This window comes from Dendrobates tinctorius, unplaced genomic scaffold, assembly GCF_039654945.1.
Source record: "Dendrobates tinctorius isolate UK_male_01 unplaced genomic scaffold, ASM3965494v1 ptg000089l, whole genome shotgun sequence".
In the NCBI taxonomy this organism is placed as follows: domain Eukaryota; kingdom Metazoa; phylum Chordata; class Amphibia; order Anura; family Dendrobatidae; genus Dendrobates; species Dendrobates tinctorius.
The window spans coordinates 12,349,241-12,373,542 of record NW_027361757.1 but is presented as its reverse complement, the minus strand read 5'-3'; the positions used below and the strand labels follow the sequence as shown (position 1 = coordinate 12,373,542).

Below are 24,302 nucleotides of genomic sequence, written 5' to 3'. Positions count from 1 at the left end.
CATTCTGCAGGACTGGTATCTACCACTATGAGGTCACCATATGGCGGTAATATCAGTATTGTTTTTTGTATAGAGATTTGTTTCAGTTACAGTGCGGTCATCTACTGAGGTTCTCCTATACCCACGACTAGAGTGTGCCAACCTGAGTTGTAATCAGGGCTACAGGTTAGGGACCCACTCAGATTTTTCGCCCCCCCTAAGCTGAACCCCTAGCTACGCCTTTGCGTAGCGGTCACGATTTTTCATTTTTTTTTAAATTATTTTTAACTTTATATATTTTTACTTCTGATGCTGCATAGGGAGTGAGAAGATCTAGAGTTGTGGGTGTTAGTAATCACCTAGGCAGGTTAACGATGCAACAAGTTTTATTTGTATCCATACAAGCATTTCAGTAAGTCCAAGTGGATGACCCCAATGTAATGCCCCCAGTCCACGGGATCAGCAACAAGTCAGTAAAAATAGTCCATGGGATAATTCCTAGGGGAATATAGATCTCGCCACCGAAGCCCGAGAAAGCTTAGTTCCAAGTTCGATAGTCCATTCATGGGTTGCAGGAGCGGCCTTAACTCTGCTCCTTTCGCTTCAGATCCCCAGACACAACTGCACTCCCCCATCAAGTCTCTTAACTCTACTCCCAACCCTCTAACCAAATCCAACATTCCAACCCCCTTCACCAATGTACATTGAATTCACAGCCAGTGAAATCTCTGGCCAGTCTGGAGTGGTGTGAACCCAAGTGGCCCCCCTGCCGAGAGATAGAAAGGCACATATTCCCTCGCCAGATAAGGTCATTGCATGTAAATACAACATAAATTGAGGTAACTAGTCATTTGTGCTGGGAAAGTATTTCAGTTCCTCACAAGGAGCCTCAATAGTAAAAAGTTAGTCACACTTGTCAAACATTAGGTTTGACGAGTGTGACCAACCTGTCAATCAGTTTTCCAAGTGATGCTACTGATCGCTTGGAAAACGCTAGTATTCTGCAAGCTAATTACGCATGCAAAATGCTAGTTTTTTGTGGGAATTACGCATGTGGATTTCTCGCGTATTTCCCGCGGCAGGGAGTTGCTGAACTCCCACAGAAATTCCGGACGTGTGCACATAGCCTTATAGTCAACGCTCAATATATTGTGAGCAAGGCTGTAACCACTCCCCGGTCCTTTGATTGATGACTAGTTTTACAGCCGGCGTTGGCGATGCAGGCTTAAAATCAAAACACTTTTTTCCATAGACAAAATAACACCAATTGATTCTTATTATATTACTGGTGCTAAGTATCCATCCTGTCTCAGGGGCAAAAGGAAATTACCCAAGTTATAAGCCTGTTACATAAAACAGCTTTTCTTTTATAATGCACTGACCTAAATGTGAAAGTATAATTTGTGACATCATCTTGTATGCAGAATCTTCTCCATTTATAACTGATGCTGTAAATACCAGTTCCATACGCTAAATTAATGGGGTCGTCGTACACTAGACCTGAAAGCCATGAGTTCTCCTGCTGATATAGAGTTCAGTCTATGAGCTAGAATTAGAAACAGCGATGCCTGTCCTACTCCTGGGAACTGAATATAAATGTGATAATGATTATAATTATTTCCAGTTTATTAGGATTATAATCATTGAGGGAAGAGGCTTCTCTACATTTTGACCTACCGTTCTCAGTCCTGGTGAAGGGCAAGGCGGCTGTACAAAACTTGGTTGTACAATTTTATCCCAATATCTCTCGCTCAATGTATTCTCCTATGATCACAAGTTACAGCTAAATAACCTTCTCAGCATTTTTGTAATATTCTAAATCGCCAGTGTAATACAAAATGTACTGTATGTGTGCTTTATATTTATGGATGATAAATACATTCACATTGTATTCATAGGCTTCTTATTTTTGCAAACAAATGATCTTTTATTCAAATTATGAAATTTGTGTGAAAACTCCCATATTTACCTTATTGTCTTTTCCCACAAATTTAAACACTGGGACCTGAAAGTGTTTGGCAAGATGATCTTTTGACGTATATTGTTTTACTGCTTCATCGGAGACACAACTGAAAAAAATAAGAAATTACAATTTTAGAAGACTGTCCAATTCCCCCAATGATTTGCCCAATTTGGCACGTTTTGGTGTCATAGGTCTTGGCAAGTAACACATGTAAATACCAAGAACTTCTTATATTTTTTTTTTAGCTTGTGCTTAGGCCACGTTCACACTATCAGTATTTGGTGAGTTGTTAATCTCGGTATTTGTAACCCAGAACCAGGAGTGGGTGATAAATACAGAAGTGGTGACATGTTTCTATTATACTTTTCCTCTGATTGTTCCACTCCTGGTTTTGGATTGCGAATACACAAAAGCAACATAAGCCAGCTCACCAGATATCCACAGCAGACCTCGGAACTCCGTCTGGACTGACGTGAAACCAATTAGAGAAAGCAATTAGTTCCAGCTGCGTATAAAATTCTTCTTTATTCCATCACTTAAAATATAACATCTTCATAGTGTATGCCACAATGTAGTGTACGCAGCTGGAACTAATTGCTTTCTCTATTTGGATTGCGAATACTCGGGTGAAAAATTCACTAAACATTGAGGTTATCTGGCGTATATTTTTTTCTGTAGGTAGCCAATATTCTAAAATAATGAACTAAAGTATACTCACCTCCTTTCACTCTTGTGAATCCAGCGCAGGCCACTCCGGGAGTTGGCACCAGCACCAGATAATTGTGTAGTCCTAATGTTACTGGGCTGCTGAACCCTGTCAATGGCTACATCGGTCAATCGGCTGGAACTGGTTTCTCGGATGACATGCTGTTCCTGTCAGTTGACCACTGCAGCCAATAACAGGCTTCAGCGGTCCTGTGACATCCAGATGGTGCACTCATCGCCCCTTGAGATAGCGGAAACACTAGGGCAGCCTACACTGGATCTACTGGGACGATAAGAGATGCATATGCTTGCGATTGTAAATTTGCTTTTTTTTGTTTTGTTTTCTTTGTATTGACTGTTTTTTTTCTTTTTAAACACTGGACAACCTCTTTAAAGTCAATGAGGTTACATGGGTTTGAGAGCTAAAGAAAATTACAGAAATTTAGGTGCAAAAAAATAAGTTATATAACTTACTAATGGAGATCAATTAGGCCAGAAGTCCTGACCTGCTCCTAGCACTCCTATGAAGCGACCTATACCTTCTGTGTCTCTGAATGAGTTGTGACACATAGCTGATGCCGACACAGGAAGCTATCTCGTGTGTTCTGTCAAAAGGTTAAAACTGTCCATTTGTTGATTTTATTCTTGATTTTCCCTGAGTGTTCAGCTTTTCTTTTTTTATATCTGCTATACGAATCCAGAGATATGGACTTTTTTTTTTTTTTTTTTTTTATAAAGTACTAATCTTTATAGCTGTTCCCAGTGGGCTCTGTGCTCACAGGTTTCTCTGGGGCATGTCTTAACGGCTTTGCATTATTACACTGTGAGCTATGCCTCCTTGGTAAAAACAATAAAATTCAGTGCTAAATATAAAGGCCCATATCTGTTGAACCGTGTGGCGGATTTTAAAAAAAGAAAACAACCAAAAACTGGAATACTCAGTGGAGCTGTAAAAGTAAGATAAAAGCAAAAATTTGCCACTTTTGACCTGATGACAGGACCAGAGGAGCAGCTGATGGGAGCCAGGATGGAACGGTTATGAGAAGATAGCGGCACCTGGCCTAACTGAACAAAATAAATGTGTTTCATAAATTTCTATTCAAGACTGATTTCTGTATATATTTTGCCCTGGAAATCCCCTGTAGAACCTGAAGAAAATTTTCACAAATTTAGTATGATACAAATCATTTTGATTTTTACAGAGGAGCAAATCTGAATCTTACTTTTGCTTATGACCCTTTTTGTTGCTACCCACTGACTTCCCACTAATGCTTTTCCATTGAAGGGAAGCTATCAGATGATTCATGTTGTCCAAATCGTAGGCAACAAGAATCACAGCCTGGATGCACTATTTCAGCTAGGTGTATTATGCAGGGCTGCCACTGGGAACTTCAGGACCCTATACTGGCAAAATTTTCGGGTCCCCTTTTGACTCAGCCCAGGATCCACTCCAGCTCTGCCTACACCACTTAAACCTTCCACAGTCCCACCACCCCCACTTGGAAAAAACTCCACTTCTGTACCACGTCCTCACTAATCACACATTAACAGTTCCCTTTGACATCAGATCCCATGCATAGCCCATGAGCTTTTGTTTTGGACAAAATAATTTTTTTAGCCGCAACCACAAAAAGTTAGACTTTTTTGGCATGGTTCTACTTCCAATTTGTCATTTGCTTTCCCCCCCAATCCCAATTCATCATTTGCTCTCCCCCACTCTCGATTTATCATTAGCTCCCCTACACTCCCAATTCGTCATTTGCCATCCTCCCAATCCCAATTCATCCTTTGCTCTCCATCACTGCCAGTTTGTCATATGCTCCCCCCACTCCCAAGTCATCATTTGCTCTCCCTACCCCTACTCACAATTCATCATTTGCTCTCCCCACCCCAATCTCATTTTGTCATTTGCTTTCCCCACCACCCAATCCCAAGTTGCCATGTGCTCTCCAAATTCATAATTTTCTCTCTCTACCCCCACTCCTAATTCATCATTTACGCTCCACTCCCAATTCTTTCCCCACCCCCAATTCGCCATTTACTCTCCCCACCCGCCCACTCCCAATTCATCATTTGCTCTCCCTGCCCCCAATTCCTCATTTGTTCTCCCCACCCCCATTCATAATTTCCTCTTCCCATCCCCACTTCCAATTCATCATTTCCTTTCCCCACCCTCTACTCCCACAATTCATCATTTGCTCTTCCCACACCCAATCCCAATTCATAATTTCCTTTCCTCACCCTTCACTCCCAATTCATCATTTATTATCCTCCCACACACCACTCCCAATTCATCATTTGCTCTCCCCACCCCCCAAACCCAACTAGCCATTAGCTCTCCCCCTACATCATTTGCTCTTCCCTCCACTCCCAATTAGTAATTTGCTCTCTCCTCCACTCCCAATTATTCACTTGTTTTCCCCCACTCCCAGAATACAGAGAGGAGAGAAGCATAAGCCAGGGAGTAATGAAAAAGACAAATGTACTTGGCACACTTTGGACCACCCCACAATGCACTTTCAGCCTCATTAGCATTTACATTCAAAAAGGACATAAAATAATTTTTCAGCGATTGAGCAATGCTTTGAAGCCATACATTTATCCATTACCTTGTACTCTTATTACCTACACCACTATATGTTCTATTGGTTAGACCCTATAGTTGAGTACATATTCTATTTTTCTTTATTAGCAACAAAATATCAGTATTTCTTTCCTCTAACCCCTTATTTAAAACCTGTAATGGTTCTGTCTTATTTTCAGTGGTTGCTATATAGCTTTTACCTCATCGGAGACCTTATTTTTTGGCTTTAAATGAACACCCCTGGATTATGAAATCTACATTATAATCATATTAGATGCTTCAGAAACCAAGGTAGTGTGAAAGAATATTCGTTCTCCACTAATTTTTTTTTTTTATCATCAACATGCTAAATTGTCCTTTTGGAGCTGTTGGAAAAAAAAATGGAAGGTTTGGAGAAGCATTGAATGGCATGCTATTTGCTTAAATAGAAATTTATATAACATGGTGGTGGCCGCAGAGTGCAAGGCTTTCTAATGCAGTCCTCTCACTTAGGGATCATTCAGACATCTGTTTTTTGCTTACATGTTCTATCCGTTTTTCACAGATATAACTCATACCTATGACACCAGAAAATCCCTATTGCAATGGGATTGATAAGAGGTCAGAACTCAATAAATAATATAATTACAACAAACCTCAGCACGCTGATTAAAGCACAAAAAGGGGAATCAAAGAATATTTTCAACCATACAAGTAAATTGAATTAACATAATTGAACACACTATTAAAAAATACCAACAGAATATCACTGCCAAAGCAGGGAATAATGAGGGAAGCGTGATGAAGACACGGAGAAAAGAGCATAGCGGTGTCAGGCTGGGATCCTTTTACTAGTCTAATTTAGCATATACTTATCCATTATATGCACCTTATCACACCTAATGCTTTACACTTAACGCACTTTACTTTACATGGTCACATGTATACAGCTACGTGCTGTAATCTACGCCCTCACATGAGGGTATTTGCCTTATATTAGCTCAATGGAGTACTCTGTCAGCTCTAAGCACCGTCTTCTAGGTGGCCATATTATACCATATATATATATATATATATATTTTTTTTTTCCCATTTTTGCTCTTGTTTCTAAGTGCACTCGTACATATGGAACATTCAATCTTCTTCTGATTCCTATACATGTGCTTTTGACTGTACAATTTTTCTAAGGATCCCTAATTATTCCCTGCTTAGGCAGTTTTATTCTGTTTGCATTTTTTAATAGTGGGTTCAAATATGTTAATAAAATGTACTTGTATGGTTGAAAATACTCTAAGATTCCCCTTTTTGTGCTTTAATCAGCATGCTGGATTTTGTTGTAATTATTGAACTCATAAATAGTATAGTCTATGGGGCTATTCACTTGGCCAATTTTTTGTGTGTACCAAGTAGTCCTTACAAAATTGCGGGGACTTGTTTGATATTGATCCGAGTGTTGGCTCAAGATAAACAATGCAAGTCTACAGGTCCGTGAAACAAAACATTGGGCAGCACTCAGATGCCATCCTTATACTGTCCGTGCTAGACAGGAGAAGGTAGATAAACTTTTCATTCTCTAATCCGAGAAAAACTTATAAAACTACTACATGAAACTTGGACTAAACTAAAATGAAACTCTGGCAACACTCTGAACAAAATCACTGATGAAACTAGGACCGTTTTCTAAAATGTTAAAAAAATGGACGTCTGAATGAGCCCTTACTGCAAGAGATTGTTTTAGGGGCACTAACGTGAAAAGAATCTAGATCTTTTCCACTTTGCTACACTCACTTATAGGATTATTTTTGCACAAAACTCCAGAGGAAGTTTTGTTTAGTAAATTTTGGCTACCTGAATAGCAATGAATCAGGTAAATGGTATTTTGGTACATTATCTGCAAAACTTTGATACCTTTGCTGCATCAGAGGATTACACTTATCTATTACTTAACTATCATAATAAAGCATTTTAATACTTGCCCATCTTTAATTAGATCGTATTTCAGGATTTCATCATTTTTGGAAGTTGGTGTTGCAAAACAACTCTCCACTAGGGTTTCCAGTCCATTGACACGCATCAGGGGTTCAATGCCAAAATAAAGCGAGTCTCTGAGCTTAAGTATTGGCAAAGTTTCTCTGTAAGGCTCATCAAAATCTTTATCCTTAAAAATTTCCAGGGTGAAGGGAAAGGTGCCTCTGTTGCGACCCATGATTTCCAGGGGTGAGTTCTTAAGATTAGGTACATATCCTTCGATGATGGTGTAAAGTCTAGGAAACTCACATGTAATCGGAATAAGAATCTTGCTTGTACGAATGATAATGTCTCCGTTGCTTCCTGGGGTTTGCTTGGGCATGCCAGTGACAAGGTTGGTAGCAATAATCTTATCACTTGCTACCTACAAAAGGTGAAAACAGTAAAGTGTCAGAGAATGCAGTAAACACATTTGTAAAATTAAGCAAACATGTAAAATTACATTCGATATACTCTTAACTTCCACAGTTTCAGATACTGCTATATGTTATGAAATATCAGAACTCAGAACAGGAAGGCAATATGCACAATGGAGGCTCTGGTTAAGATTTCATTCCTCCGGATGTCATAAAAGGTCATAGACCCCAATTCATCAAGACTGGTGTTTTTCACACGTGTCTTAATTAAGGGTGCACGGGAGTAAGATGCTACAAATTTATTAAGAGGCTTGTATCTCTTAATGAATTTGGCCCAACATGCAGCTAGCATGCTCTTGGCTAGGTATCCCTCGTGGCTAAGCTACATCCATTTTTTTAAAAGAAGAAAAAGGTTGTATCTAGTGAGATGGAAAAATACAGAAAAACTGCATTAGATCTGAAGTAAGCCAAGGCCACAGCCATATTGACAGATTAAGAATAGATATAGTAGCATAACCAAGTTTTCTCTCTAGCAGTTACACACATTGATAGCGGTGCCACAAGTCTTGAGATTGAAGTTGATATTCACATGGGTGCCATTGGATACACCTTTGCAGGAGGAATTAGTAAGTGACAGTTCAAGTCCACCAACCAGATCCTTAGGGACAGAGACCTCTATGGAACTTGGCTTGCATAAAACTGGTACTGAAAAAAAAACAATAGTAGAAAAGAATTAAGAAGCTTATAACCTTCACTCTGAACTCAAACTTTTTATTCTACACATATAGAATTAGGTCACACAGTGAGAAAATGCAATTTGAGATGACTGTTACTCTCTATTATGAGAATCCCTGGTGGTTATTAGCGATGGAATTAAATGTTCAATCCCACATACAACTAAGTAACAAAGCTGAACATTGACTCTCTGCCACAGGTTAATGATCTCCTATGACTTTCACACCAATGCACACTGAGAATGAAAAGTGTTATTAACAAAGTCAGTGTTTGTATGTATCAGGTTGAGCAAAAGGGTATCCAAGAAGTGAAAGATGAGGGTCTTCTTTGGAGACTAAAACATCCAGCAATTTACAAACAAAACACAGCAATGGTGTCCGCTCTAGATCACCTAAAATGATGGTATTTTATGAAAACTGATGTTGGTAGAAATATATGCTAATAGTACTGCTGTGTAAGGCATATCTGTGACAGGGTCAGACAGGTTCAGCAGAATGCCGAAAGATTCTCTGGTGGGTTCACACTTTGACGTAATAATGGGTCCAAAAGCTTCAGAGTAGAAGAAACCTTGTTTGGAGACAATCACCATTATGGGTTGGATCACAAATTACTATTAGCCCCAACATGAATTGGGTGAAGTTTGTGAAGAATTATAAAGTGGACACATATATATAGTATTGATAGAGCATAGGCCTTGACCTGTGCTCTAGGCCCCAATAAACATGCAGTACCAAGTGCATCAACTACATAAACTCGGCAGTATCTTTCCACTAAGGCCAATAAAACTTGCGCCTAGATGTACATCTTGTATGCCTTAATTGGCCTTAGGAACTAGTTTTACTGACAGCAGTTTGAAACCTTTAGTAAAACTGTTTTGATAGAAAACTAAGTATCACCAATGGAAGAAGCACATAAAATATCAACATGATTGGAAAGTTCAACAGAACCTTTCTTTCTTCCACCATACCTTGACAAGTGTGATTATCCTCAGACATGACAAGGCCCCTTGGGCACAGACACTGGTATGAATCACCAAGTGGAGCACAGGTATGACTGCAGCCTCCATTGTTGTTCTGACATCCCTGAATATCTAATGTAGACATAAAATTCAGGAATATATATAAAAGATTGCTCAATAATCAGCATAGACACAAAGCTGGAGAAAAATTAAGATTAGTATGTAAGATAGTCTCTGTCCATAAGTGTTTAGATTATTTTGTACTTCAATATGCAGCCCCAGAACGATTTCTTGTAGGAGATAATTATAATCCAGCTCTTAAAGTGACTGAGGGTTGTTTAGGGCTTTTGAGGGAACAACCCACTTAACATGATAGAATAGAATGTCATGGGGTGGAAATAGGTTAATTAATAATGACTAAAAAAAAAAAATAAAAAAAAAAAATGGGAAAACAATGCTTAGGCCGGGTTCATACTGCGTTAAAGCAGCCCGTTCAACGCATAGCGTTGACGGGCTGCACTAACGCTGTAGCATAACATGATCGCGTTATGCTATACCGCTAGCGCAGATGATTTATCTGCGCTAGCGGTGACGGAGCCTCAGACGCCGCAGCCCGCGTTCGGGGCTCTGTCACGATTATGGCATGCGTTGGCGATACGCCCGATAATAGGGGTTAATGGCAGCGTTAACGGACTGCCATGACGCCTTAATGGGAACTTGTCACTTTGTAAATGCAATCCGATTTGTGGACAGCACATTTCCTCTAATTTCATTTTGCCTCCCAAATGAAAAGTCTGAGTGACTGCAGACCGCCAAATTGTGACGATTTACATACTTGCATTCATGTTCCAATTAGACTCATCAGACTTCTCTCAATAGAATAGAAAGGAGCGGGGTGAGACTAGTAGACAATTGACCACAAGTATGCAAACATTTGCATACATGACTGCTCATCTACAAACGGATTACAGGGGAATCGTGACTGCGTGCGCATCATCATGATTGCAGTCACAAAGAGTCCATTTCAGCCTGGACAGCTCTTCAAGCAAAATTTATAAGGTATTACAAAAAAACCTATACAGTTATGACTGAAAGTGTTGGGACCCTTGAAATTGTTCTTAGTTATACACATGTTTATTTCCTTTGTGTTTATTGGAGCCACACAAAAAAAAACCACAGGAAAAAAGGCAAATTTGATATAATTTCACACAAAACTCCAAAAATGGGCCAGACAAAATTAATGGAAATTAGATCAGGACACATTGCTGGCAACTTCAGAAATCTCCAGCGCTTTGTTTCAGTCTGTTTGGGGTCATTGCCCTGCTGGAAGATCCATGACCTAGGACACAAATCTGGCTTTCTAACACTGGGCACTACATTGTGAACCAAAATCCAATGGTAATCTTCAGATTTCACGATGCTTTGTACACAGTCAAGGCACCCAGTGCCAGAGGCAGCAAAACAACCCCAAAATACCTTTGAACCTCTATCATATTTTTTTAAATTCGTTTATTAAACCATAAACAAGACAAACAACATACACACTTGTATATGATGATAAGCATTGCATAAAGTATATACACTTTCCACAGTATTAGATATAAAACAAAATGCATATGTCGGTTTACATATGGAATAAAATGTAGTGTCCGGTTAACCATGCAAGCTTTTGTATTGTTATTCGAACAATAAAGTCTTTTTAACTTTCTAAACCAAACTATAACTACCAGTTTGCAGCCTAGTTCCATATAATCAGCTAATTATTATGCAATGTCTCCCTCCTACCAAGGTAAGATGAGAGGAATTCCACCTCTCCCAGATCTTTTCAAATTTGCCCGGGCACCCTCTATTTCGATACAGCGTACGCTCATATGGAATAACCGCATTCACCAAATCGATCCAAATCCTGAGGGAGGGACACGAGTTCCCCATCCAACGCAGTGCCAGAACCTTTCGTGCCATAAATAAAGTTTCCCGGAAAAAGACCCTGATATAATGACCCCAAGATTCATCATCCCACACCCCAAACAGGCAAACCAGTGGCTCAAGGGGAACAGGAGCTTGTACCAGGGAAGTTAATAATGACGTCACCTCCTTCCAATATAGGGCATAGCCAAATCATGTGTATAAAGTCTGCATCCAATGAGTGACATCTCAAACATTCCGATGATTGGAATCGGCCCATCCTAAATAGTCGGGTCGGGGTCAGATATGATTGATTTATAATATATAATTGTATCATTCTTTTATTGATAGACGGAGACACACCGATCGGAGATTCCAGAATTTCTCCCCATTCTTCTCCCTGTGCATCGGGAATGAGCCTCTCCCACTTCCCTTTAACCGAGTTTATGGTGGATTCCGCCACCTACCGATAGCATATATGTGTACAAAGTGGAGATGAGACCCTGGGGAGCTTGCGATTTAAGGATGCCTATCAAGGGCAGAGACGATATAGCTTTGTTTATCCCCATATTTCTCATGTGTGATTGAAAGGCCGGCCTCAATTGTAGATAACGGAAAAATTGGGATCTTGGGATGGTACATTTGACCTGTAATTGTTCAAAAGACACCAAGGTTCCATGATCGTGCAAATCGCTTACCGAGGAAACATTGTGCCGAGTCCAGAACTCGGCAGACGGGTGTTCAAGCAATGCCGGAAAATAACCATTATTCCACAGGGGCATTTCAGCCACTATGTCTCCAAATCCAATTACTCTCTTAATCTGCCTCCACACTGATCGTGCCAGGCGAAGCAGGGGGAGCAAACGGGGGACATTTATTTTTTCCGATTCTAGGAAGCCCAGTGGACAGCTAACTCGTGCAGCATGAAGCAAGTGGCTTTCAGAGTTAGGGAGGTGATCATCAGGCATCCACTTGCATATGGCTTTGGCCTGTCCAGAAAGATAATATAAAAAAAAGTCTGGTGGCGCTGCCCCACCTTCCTTTTTTGGTCTTTGCAGGGTGGACAACCTGAGTTTGGGCCTAGATTTTCCCCATATAAAAGACGTAATTTGAGAGTTCAAATTTGCAAAGAAGGATTGGGGTACTACCACAGCACTTTGCTGAAGAGAGTAGCTGAGCTTAGGGAGCAGTATCATTTTAATTAAATTAATACGTCCGGCTACAGAAAGCGGGAGTTTACTCCAGATTAGAAATTTAGCTTTAACCATTTCCAACAATGGGTATATGTTGAGCCGCAAATCCAACAAACTGCTTTGAGATATGTGAACACCTAGATATTTGAAACTGGGTACAATAGGTAATGAGGAGAGAGCCTCCAGTCGTGGCATCGGGGCATGGGAGAGGAGCATCAGGGCAGACTTTTCCCAATTTATATATAAGCCGGAATGTTTACTGAACTCATTGATAGTGGCTATTACCCGTGCCAATGTGTCCTCTGCGTTACCCATAAAAATCACCATGTCAACAGCGTATAAGCCTATGGTGTCTACTCGACCCGCTATTTCTATACCTTCAATATTAGGGGAAGATCTTATACGAATAGCCAATGCCTCGATCGCCAGTGCAAAAAGTGCCGGAGAAAGGGGACAACCCTGACGGGTTCCCCTATGCAGTGAAAAGGACTCAGATATAGAACTATTTAAGATGACACGAGCCTTAGGTTTCATATATAATGTACTAACCCATTTTAGAAACCCATATTTCTGTAAACATGCACATAGGAAGGGCCACTGAAGGGAGTCGAAAGCCATGGCCGCATCCAGCGATGCCAATGCCCATTTATTATCTGGTACCAGGGAGCTATATTGGACCACCGACTGGACTTGTCTAATATTAAGGCTACGTTCACACGTAGTGGAACTCTCACGGAAGTTACCGCGAGAATTCCGGAATTCCATTCCGCGGGAAAATCACATTTTAAATTCCCACGATTTTCCCGCAGAAAAACTAGCGATTTGCTAGCGTAATTAGCTTGCAGAATGCTAGCGTTTTCCAAGCGATCTGGAGCATCGCTTGGAGAACTGATTGACAGGTTGGTCACACTCGTCAAACATAGTGTTTGACAAGAGTGACCAACTTTTTACTACTGATGCTGCCTATGCAGCATCAGTAGTAAAAGATAAAATGTAAAAAATAATAAAACAAAAAAAAATAATGCTATTCTCACCTTCCGGTGTCCCACGCAGCCTTCCCGCCTTTCTCCACTCTCCCGATCCCAGTAATCCTTTGCGCGAATTACTGCGAGACGTCGCGCTCCCGCGAGATCTTGACGTCATCGCAGTCATTCTCGCAAAGGATTACTGGGACCAGAAGCATGGAGAGAGGTGGGAAAGCTGCGTGGGAGGCCGGAAGGTGAGAATAACAATATTTTTTATTTTAATTCTATTTTTTACAGTGATATGGTACCCAAAGCCCGGAGGACAGTCTACTCTTCTCCGGACCGTGGGTACCATCCTATGGGTGCGGGATCCGCAAAATAATTAGCATGCTGCGTTTTTTTACCGCAAAGTGATTCCGCCGCGGAAAAAAACGCAGCATTAGCACAACATTGCGAAATCCCATATGATTGCATGGGATGCTTATTTTTCGCGGCAAAATCGTGCGTTTAAAACCGCAGCGAAAACGTGAAAAAAACCGCGATGTGTGAATTCAGCCTAATAGAAGTGCTTTTACCAGGCATGAAGCCAGTTTGATCAGGATGTATAAGTTCTAATATAATCAAATTCAACCTGGTAGCCAAAATTTTCGTAAAAATCTTATAGTCCACATTCACTAATGATATGGGGGAATAAGATCCACAATCTAATGGGTCCTTCCCCTCTTTTTTAAGTACTATTATGTTAACTTCATAGAAGGACTCTGGCATAGACCCTCCTTCCCAAATCCCCTGGAACACCATCAACAACAGTGGCGCTAATATCTCCCGGTATTTCCTGTATAATTCAATGGGAAACCCATTGGGTCTAGGACCCTTCCCAGACGCAATGCCCATTATGGCATTCTCTACCTCCTCCAAAGTAAATTTAGCATCCATAAAGGTACGCTGGGAAGGGCTTAGTGTAGGAAATGTGATATCCGATAGGTATTCCAAACATCCCTGACTATCAACATCACTTCTAGAGTTGCATAGTGATCTATAATAGTTATGGAAGCAGCTCAGTGTTTCTTCAGTTGATACCAGAGTACCATCTAAGCTACGGATCTGTAATATTGTGTTAGTAGTGTTGCGTTGACGTACCAAATAGGCCAAGAATTTACTTGCCTGGTTCCCCAGCTCGAAATAAGATTGACGGGCAAAAGTATTAAGTTACGTACCGGTAACGGTGTTTTTCGGAAGCCCATGACAGCACCACGAGAGAGGGGATCCGCCCTTCGGGAACAGGAAACCTACAGATACAAAAGGGCGGCACACCTCTCCCACGCATCAGTTGGATTACAGAGCTTGAGAGGCTACCATGGTTAGTACACCGCATATACACAATATATACAACCTATCTATCCTATTTACAATTCTTTAAACCATCTCCCACATAAGGTGAACTCGCGAAAACAATCCTCTAAAGGGGTGCACCCTTATACGTGAACAAGGGAGGGAACTAAGGGTGCTGTCATGGGCTTCCGAAAACCACCGTTACCGGTACGTAACTTAATACTTTATTCGGACTCCCATGACAGCACCACGAGAGAATTACAGAGATGTAAACTAATTTAGAGAGGGACTACAGCCTGCAGCACCCTTAGCCCGAAGGTGAGATCTGAGGAGGCACCCATGTCTAACCTATAGTGGTTAAAAAAGGTGGAAGGAGATGACCAGGTGGCCGCCTTACATATCTGGTCAATTGATACTCCCAATCTCTCTGCCCAGGATGATGCCATGGCACGAGTGGAATGCGCCCTCAGGTTCTGTGGAGCCAGACCGCCACCTGCTGTGTAGGCAAGAGAGATAGCCTCTCTAATCCACCTCGCTAACGTGCGCTTTGACACTATACCCTTTCCTGGGACCTTGGAAGGATAAAAATAATGCGTTCTCCTTCCTCCAAGCATCTGTGGCTGCTAAATATTTAAGTAGGCATCTCTTAACATCTAGAGCCTGAAGTTTTTGTTCTTTAGGATTGGTTGGATTAGGGAGGAAGGAAGGCAGAACTATTTCTTGTGTCCTATGAAAATGAGTTGCTACCTTGGGGAGGTATGCCGGGTCTGGCCTTAGGATTACTCTATCCTGTAAGAATTCTGTGTAAGGGGGCAATCTGGAAAGTGCCTGTATGTCGCCTATTCTACGTGCAGATGTTATTGCTACCAAAAAGGCTGTCTTAAGTGATATCATTTTTAGTGAAGCAGAATCCAGAGTTTCAAACGGTTTTTCTGTCATGGCTGTCAGGACTAAATTTAAGTCCCAAGGTAATACACCTATTTTTGAGTATGGGTCTCGATCTGGTAACTGCCTTAATGAATCTCGCCACCCAATGGTTACCGGCAATGTCGCATGCAAATAGGGCCCCTAAAGCTGAAACCTGTACTTTCAATGTACTAGTGGAAAGGCCCAACTCGAGACCACTCTGGAGGAATTCTAGAATCTGTTTTACGGGTATTCCATCCCTGATATTAATCTCAAAGGTGGACAGGAATCGCCTCCAGGTTCTAGCATAGATACCTGTGGTGGTTTGTTTCCTACTTTTTAGGAGTGTATCGATTACATTTTTTGAGAAGCCTCTATCCCTCAATAGTGTCCTCTCAAACACCATGCCGTCAAACGGAGTTCCGCTACTTGTGGGTGGTTGACTGGCCCCTGGTAGAGGAGATCTGGAAGGTTCGGCAGTACCCAGGGATCGCTTACTGACATGGTCCTCAACCATGCAAACCAGGTCCTTCTGGGCCAGAAGGGGGCAATCAATATGACTCTTGCCCCATCTTCCCTGATCTTCCTCACTACCAGAGGTAGAAGGTTCAAAGGCGGAAAAGCATAAGCCAGCGAGAAGTCCCATTTTATTAGGAGGGCGTCCACGGCCAGTGGATTTTCCCTGGGATTTAGGGAACAGAAAGTTTTTTCCTTCCTATTTTCTTTGGTGGCAAAGAGGTCCACCTCCGGTTGACCCCATTTGCGGACAATCTGGTTGTAGATGTCAGAGTTTAAAGCCCATTCTACCTGCTTTAGGGCCCTGCGGCTTAGAAAGTCTGCCTTCATGTTGTCTTTTCTGCTGATGTGGAGCGCGATTAAAGATAGAAAATTTTTCTCTGCTATCTGAAGGAGACGTTCCGTTATCCGCATCAGGGGGTTGGAGCGGGTTCCACCTTGGTGGTTGACATAAGCTACCGCTACCTGGTTGTCCGAGAGTATCCTTACATGATGGCCCTGTAGATACATAATGAGTTTAACGGCCAATTCAATCGCCAGCAGCTCCCTCTGGTTAGATGAGGTCTCAGCATCGGAGTCCCACTGTCCCTGTACCACTATGTCCCCCATATGGGCCCCCCAACCCCAAGGACTAGCGTCTGTGGTTATTACGCTGGTTATCTGTATCACCCAGGGCACCCCCGAGGCTAAATTTCCGACATCGAGCCACCACCTAAGAGATGTAATAGTTGAGGGGCTTAGCAATACTTGACCCTGCAAGAAGCCCTCTTAGGTTCTGCTATTAACCAGGACGTCTTTCTGAAGGGCCCCAGTGTGGAATTGTGCCCACTTGACCACTGGGATACATGAGGTTAGGGAGCCTAACAGGGACATGGCCTGCCTGAGGGTCATGGAGGGTCTATCGATTGCCCGAAGAACCTGTTGCTGTATCTGCTGTAATTTATCTACGGGTAACAGACACTGCTGAGCTTCTGAATTTAACAGCAAGCCTAGAAACTTCAGGACCTTTAACGGCTGAAATCGGGACTTCTCATAATTTATTATCCATCCGAGGTTCTCTAATCTGGACTTAGCTTTTTTTATCTGAGACAATGGTCCACTGAATTTCCCACAATCAAAAAATCATCTAAGTATGGGATAATTAAGATGTCAACTTCCCGTAAATGAGCCATAACTTCGGCCACTATTTTTGTAAATACCCGGGGCGCTGCTGAGAGACCAAAGGGAAGGGCTCTATATTGATAATAATGGATTATACCGTCTATTGATACCTCCACTCTAAGGAACTGCTGGAAATCTGCGTGGATGGGCACATGATAGTATGCGCCTTTCAAGTCCACGACCGCCATAAAACACCCTTCAAACAGCATCTTTATTGTAGAATTAATGGACTCCATTTTAAAGGTGCGTTTAACCAAAAAATTCATTAAGGAAACGTAAATTAATAATCGTTCTGAATGTTTTATCCGGTTTTTGTATTAGGAATAAGGGAGAGTAGAACCCTCTTCCTCTCTCAGATTCTGGAACCTCTATCAGAACGTTTTTCAAACACAGGCTCAAGACCTCTGCTTCTAAAGCCGCTTGCTCGAGGGGTGAAGACCTTAAGGGTGTTGGTTTAAAGGTATCCCGTGGGACTTGAGTGAACTCCAACCTGAGTCCGGTGGATATCACATTCCGCACCCAGTCACTATTGGTGACCTGTCGTCTGTAAGATGCGGACCAAAGATTTGGGAATTTTTTCTTATCATCCCCAGCCTTCTCCATCAGTTCGTCCAAGACTGCTCCGAATAAATATTCCCCCTCACACAGGATAGTACAGAGTTTCGCCCTGGACTGAATATCTCCCGGCCAGCACTTTAACCACAGGGCTCTCCGAGCCGCATTAGAGAGTCCTGCTGCCCTGGCAGCCATTCTGACTGCATCAGCCGAGGCATCTGCTAGGAAGGCTGCGCCATCCTGGATTATTGGTAGGGCCCCCAAGGATTGCCTGTCTAGATGTTCCTTGTTTTAGCTGCGACTCTAACTGGTCCAACCAGACCATCATGGACCTGGCCGTGCAAGTTGATGCTACTGCTGGTCTTAAGGAACCGGCTGCCATCTCCCAGGTATTTTTAAGGAATGTATCTGCCTTCCTGTCTAGAGGATCTTTAAGGGACCCCATGTCCTCAAAGGGTAGTGAGGATCTCTTCGATGCTTTCGCAATAGCTGCATCTAATTTGGGGGCCTTGTCCCAAGTATTCATTGCTGAATCGTCAAAGGGATATCTCCGCTTGAGGGCTGGTGGTAGCGACCCTCTTTTATCTGGCTCTTTCCACTCTCTGCGGATGAGATCCTGAGTCCTTTCTTTTAGTGGGAAGACCGCGCCTGCGCAGTGGCGCCGCCGACCCGGAAGCACCCCCAGGCTCCGCCCCATGACGTCACTGCGACTCCGACGTGACCGGAAGTCACGCGGGACGCCCGGGCGCTCCACTATGGAGCGCTCCCCGGCCCCAGTGCCCTGCAGCTGCGCCGGCCCCCCCCAACCTCCGCGATCGCGCCGCTGGAGCTGGGAGCCCCCGGGGTGCACACTTACCGGCAGCGGCCCACATATGGAGACGGACCTCCTCCGAACGCCGCTCCCTGCTGTATCCACCACAGCCGTGCCACCCATCCTGGGCCACCGTGGCGTCCTCCAGGAGCTCCGCACCAGGCCGAGGTAGGAGACCCCCCCTCGCTACCTATACCGGCCGGCCTGGGATCCGGTCTGTAGGATCCCGTCCCCTCAGGAACAGGAAACCAACTGATGCATGGGAGAGGTGCCGCCCTTTTGTATCTGTAGGTTTCCTGTTCCCGAAGGGCGGATCCCCTCTCTCGTGGTGCTGTCATGGGAGTCCGAATAAAAATAATTTACGTTTGGACCTGGTGTCTATGTGTTGAGTATATAATCTTTGAGCAGCCAGCCACTCCACTCTATTGCCACTAGTCTGATCAGATATATAGGCGGCCTCTGAGTCTCTCAATCACCGCTCCACCTCATCATCCTCCCTCGATGTCACTCGCTTTATATAAGAAATCGTAGAGGATAAGCAGCCCCTCAAGTATGCCTTAAGGGCATCCCAAAATAAGTTAATATTCCGAGGTTCAGGGTGGGATGAAATGAAGCAATGTAATTGATCGATCATTCTATCGGGTGATTCTATCAACTTCAGCCAAAAGGGGTTTAATTTCCATGCCATCCTGTTGCTGAGTGGTCCGTATTTAAGTTTAAGAACGACAGGGCTATGATCTGAAATGTTCTATACTATCTACCCACATTATTAGACCACTGGATCCAAATATGTAATCTATACGCGACAAGGAGCGCTTGGTGGATGAATGGCAAGTATATTCCCTTTTCTCGGGATGTCACGTTCTCCATGGATCCAGCCATCCACTACCCTCCATGAATTGCGACAGTTGGGATGTAACCTATGGGAGAGACTCCTCCCGCCCTTCATCACCCAATCTCAGCCTGTCAAGATGGTTATTCATGACCTGGTTGAAATCCCCCATGCAGATGACATCTGCGTCTGGATAGTTCAGGGCGAAACCCATCGCCTTCTGGAGAATAGACATATTAGCTGGAGGCGAGTTGTAAATACATAGAATAACATATTGTCTGGAATTAATAAGTGCTTGCACAAATACAAAACGTCCCTCAGGATCCCTTCGGGCCTCCCTGGCTTCCCATCTAACATCCTTATGTATCAATAGCGAGACCCCCCTTGAATAACTGGTATGAAGTGAGTGGATATACCATTGTGCCCACGGTTTCTGCACACACCATGCAGTATCCCTGGTCAGGTGCGTCTCCACCAAGGCCACAATGTGTGGACGGCATTGCCTGATCTGCGAGAATACCTTGATTTTCTTTTGGGGGGGGGGGGGTCTTAATGCCCCTCACATTCCAGGTCATGCATATAATTTCAGACCCCATTTTTGTCTATCTGAACATGGTGTATGCTAGTGCCCAAGCAAAGACTTGAAACATCACATAAAAGACAAAGTTGACACTGGCTGCGACTACTACCTAAAAAACTATTAAAACTAAGACTATTAAAAAGGAAAAAAACAAAACATTAGTCTAGCAATATAGGAGCAAAGTCCCACGCCCCTATTGAATAAACAATAAGGGGATACCATCACTGAACTCAGTGTCCGGTATTGTTGAACTGGACACCCGCCGAGGAAGCCCCAACTGGGCCTCTAATTGAAGGATTCAAATTGGCAGCAAGTACATTAGGATTCCTTTGCAGGGGATCCCCCATGACCGCAGCCACTCAGTCGCCTCCGCTGGATCCGTAAAAAACATAGATGAGCCCCTTGTACAACCCGGAGCCGGGCCGGGTAGCTCATGGAATACACGATGTTCTTCTCTCTGAGCCACCTCTTAATTTCGATGAATTGTGCCCGCTGCTTCTGAAGTTCCATGGAAAAATCCGGGAAAATGGAAATCACAGCATTATCAAATATGATGGGGCTTTTTTGGCCGTGCGAGACGCAGAATGGTGTCTCAGTCTTTACAGTTGAGGAGACGAGCCAAGAAGGGTCTAGGTGGGGCTCCCGGAGGAAGGGGTTTTGTAGGAACCCTATGTGCTCTTTTGACGGCGAATACTGGAGAAAATTCATCTGGGTCACCCTCCCAGGGCCGTGGGGTACTCGGTAACGGGCCGGTGTCAGGGGGATGTGTCACAGCAGCGGTGACCCGGTCCATGGCTCCGGGCACCCAAGTAATGGCGGGGAATGTAATGATTTGATTAGTTCGTGACGCCACCTGTGGTGTTCGGCAAGGGAGTTGTTAAGCTGACGCTGCATACAGATCCGCTGGGACTGATGGTGTGGTGCAGCAATGATGGTATAGCCCTCCACAGGCAGGGCTGTCGTCCCAGGGCAGTGTAGATGAAGTGACACTTAGATGGTGTAGTGTCCGGCGCAGGGGATGTAGCAGTGCTAGACTGGCGGATGCAGGAAGGAATGGAGGACACCAGGGCATGCAGTTCCAAAGCTTTACTCACAGTCTGTAGTGCCCGCTTCCGTACCATGTCTGTCCTCCGGGTGAGAGACCCAGTCAACCTCCAGGCAAGATGGAATGCTCCCCTCCAACACTCCGCCAACTTATGTGTCTTTTCTGAACGACTCCTCTATAGCGCCTTAAAGTGTGAAGATCTCGTAGTACTGAGTTACACTGGAGTTCCTCCTGACTGATGTTCCCAAGAACTCTACTTGTACGGCAGACAGCTGTAGCCTGCTTCGGGGACTCCCTTCTCCTGAATCCCGGCTCTCTATACAGTTGCTGTTGTGCCCCAAGTCTTACATGGGAGTAGTGCATTTACAGCCAACTACTCCACCGGTGTCTGCTGCAGAACCATAAGTGTCCATACAACCTTGGGGACCAGGCCCCGACCTTGCGCTGAGAACCTATAGGCAGGGTTCCTCTACCCAACCCATGTCCTCTCTGTTGTCTCTACTCCTTCGTTCCGTACTAATCTCTCTTTCTTATGGAAGCTTAGGGTTCAGTTCTACGTCTTTCCACCTTCTTTACTTTCCCGTGCCAGCTGGCTCAGGTCACTGAGGCAGTTGCAGCACTCCTTCCTCCATCCCTTCTTCCAGGGATCCTCACTCCTCTCCGAGTGACTTCCTACTCGACTGACCTTCTGTCAGACTGACCTCTCCTGACTGACCTGTCATCCTACACTTTCCCACTCTTTTATGTATCTAAACTCCACCCACCTCCCAGCACGTCCAGTGTTCCAAGCAGGGAACCACCAAAGGTGCTCTGCTACTCTCTAAGCACTGAGCCGCAATGTGGTTGTGCAGAACTACCCTGTCGTGTGGGGTGCGAGTGTTGGAGTGTGGAAAGGAGTTCCCACCTTACCTGGATGGTGGGGCACTACACCTTAGGAGAAGGTGCAGTACCTCTGTGGCGACTGAGCCTCAGGGGCACCACACATCCCCCAGAGAGGCCTTAAGCCAGCCTTCCAGAAATTGCTCAGGATGTTGACCCTCTGAACACTCCGGAAGTCCAATGACACGGATGTTATTTCGATGCATCCTGTTCTCCAGATCATCCGCTTTTTGCTTCCAGGCGTTAATCGATCCTGAAACCTTTGTCAACTTTGCCTCCATAGGTGCGATGGTGTCTTCTACCTGAATCATAGAATCATAGAATCGTAGAGTTGGAAGGGACCTCCTGGGCCATCTGGTCCAACCCCCTGCTCAAAGCAGGATTCGCTAAATCATCCCAGTTAGATGTCTGTCCAGCCTCTGTTTGAAGACTTCCATTGAAGGAGAACTCACCACTTCTCGTGGCAGCCTGTTCCACTCATTGATCACTCTGTCAAAAAGTTTTTTCTAATATCTAATCTGTGTCTCCTCCCATTCAGCTTCATCCCATTGCTTCTAGTCTTTCCTTGTGCAAATGAGAATAAAGTTGATCCTTCTACAATGTGACAGCCCTTTAGATATTTGTAGACAGCTATTAAGTCTCCTCTCAGTCTTCTCTTTTGCAAACTAAACATTCCCAAATCCTGCAACCTTTCCTCATAAGACAGGGTTTGCAGACCGGTCACCATTCTGGTCGCTCTTTTCTGAACTTGCTCCAGTTTGTTGATGTCTTTTTTAAAATGTGGTGCCCAAAATTGGACACAATATTCCAGATGAGGTCTGACCAAAGAGGAGTAGAGGGAAATAATTACTTCACGTGATCTAGACTGTATGCTTCTGTTAATACATCCTAGAATTGCATTTGCCTTTTTTGCTGCTGCATCACACTGTTGACTCATATTCAGTCTGTGATCTATTAGTATACCCAAGTCTTTTTCACATGTGCTGTCACTTAGCCCTATTCCTCCCATTCTATATATGCTTTTTTCATTTTTATTGCCCAGATGTAGTACTTTGCATTTCTCCCTGTTAAAAACCATTCTGTTAGTTGCTGCCCACTTCTCCAGTTTATTTAAATCTTTTTGAATCCTCTCTCTCTCTTCTCTAGTATTAGCTATCCCTCCTAGCTTTGTGTCATCAGCAAATTTAATCAGTTTACCCTCAATTCCTTCATCTAAATCGTTGATAAAGATGTTGAACAATACAGGGCCCAGGACAGAGCCCTGTGGTACCCCACTTGAGACATTCTTCCAACTGGATGTGCAGCCATTTACGACCACTCTTTGGGTCCGATCACTAAGCCAGTTATGAATCCACCTAACAGTTGCCTTGTCCATTCCATACTTAGTCATTTTTTCAATAAGGATTGTATGAGAGACTTTGTCAAATGCTTTGCTGAAGTCAAGATATACTATATCTACAGCATTTCCTTGATCCACCCAATCAGTAATACCATCATAGAAGGAAATTAAATTAGTCTGACATGACTTATTAGTTACAAACCCATGCTGACTCTGTTTAATCACTTCATTCTTATCCAGGTATTGACATACATGTTGTTTAATACCTGGGATACTCTCCTCTCCACTTCCGTAATGTGTCCCTGCATAGCTTGCATGTCCTGTTGGAGTCGCCCCACCTCAGTGTACACGTCTTCTATCTTCTCCGTCAGAGAAGTCCTAGTAAAGGATATGGCTTGTGTAACAACCCTGCTGGCATCACTGCATGGCCTCCCATACCCCACACACCAACTTACTTTCTGCTTCAAGCCATGCTGTGAATTCTGTCTGTTGCCAGCTCTGTGCCTCTGCTCTCCATGTTTCCAGACTGTGTGTATAGGGGGGCGGCGCCTGAACTCTCTGGTTCTTATGCAGTCAGGGTGCACCTGTGTAATATGTCCCTTACCAATCACCTAGAGCCCTTGACTATTTAGTTTCGCCACTCCCACTGAAACATTGCCTGTGCAATGTCTAAACTCAGTTAGCTCCTTGCTGCTGAGCCAGCCAGGCCCTGTCCTATGTCTTGCCTTCTCTGAAGGCTCTTACTGCGTATTCTTGTGTCTTGGTACCTTGCCTAGCATTTCTCCGTCCGCCTACCAGGAGGCAGAATATCCTGGCCCTTGAGTCTTGTTCCCTGTGCCTTGTCTGTTCTCTGTCCGCCTGCCAGGAGGCAGAATATCCTGGTCCTTGTGTCTTTGTCCCTGTGTCTCTGTCTGAACTCAGTCTTACCTCTGTCTGTCAGTCTCCTTGTTTGTGGTTCTTTCTCTGCTGTGTCTTTCCTTGTGTCCTCTCTATCTG

At 43.7% G+C, this 24,302-nt stretch overlaps 1 protein-coding gene across 1 annotated transcript in view; it reads right to left on the bottom strand.

Moving 5' to 3' along the window:
* The window catches only part of OIT3 (oncoprotein induced transcript 3), a 97,291-nt gene that overhangs the window by 32,303 nt on the left and 40,686 nt on the right, over positions 1-24,302 (bottom strand). The window contains exons 5-8 of the mRNA XM_073585812.1: positions 9,297-9,419; positions 8,139-8,299; positions 7,187-7,602; positions 1,949-2,048 (exon numbers count right to left, since the gene is read on the bottom strand). Of these exons, the coding sequence (XP_073441913.1) occupies positions 1,949-2,048; positions 7,187-7,602; positions 8,139-8,299; positions 9,297-9,419 (800 nt within the window). The remainder of the gene's footprint in view (positions 1-1,948; positions 2,049-7,186; positions 7,603-8,138; positions 8,300-9,296; positions 9,420-24,302) is intronic.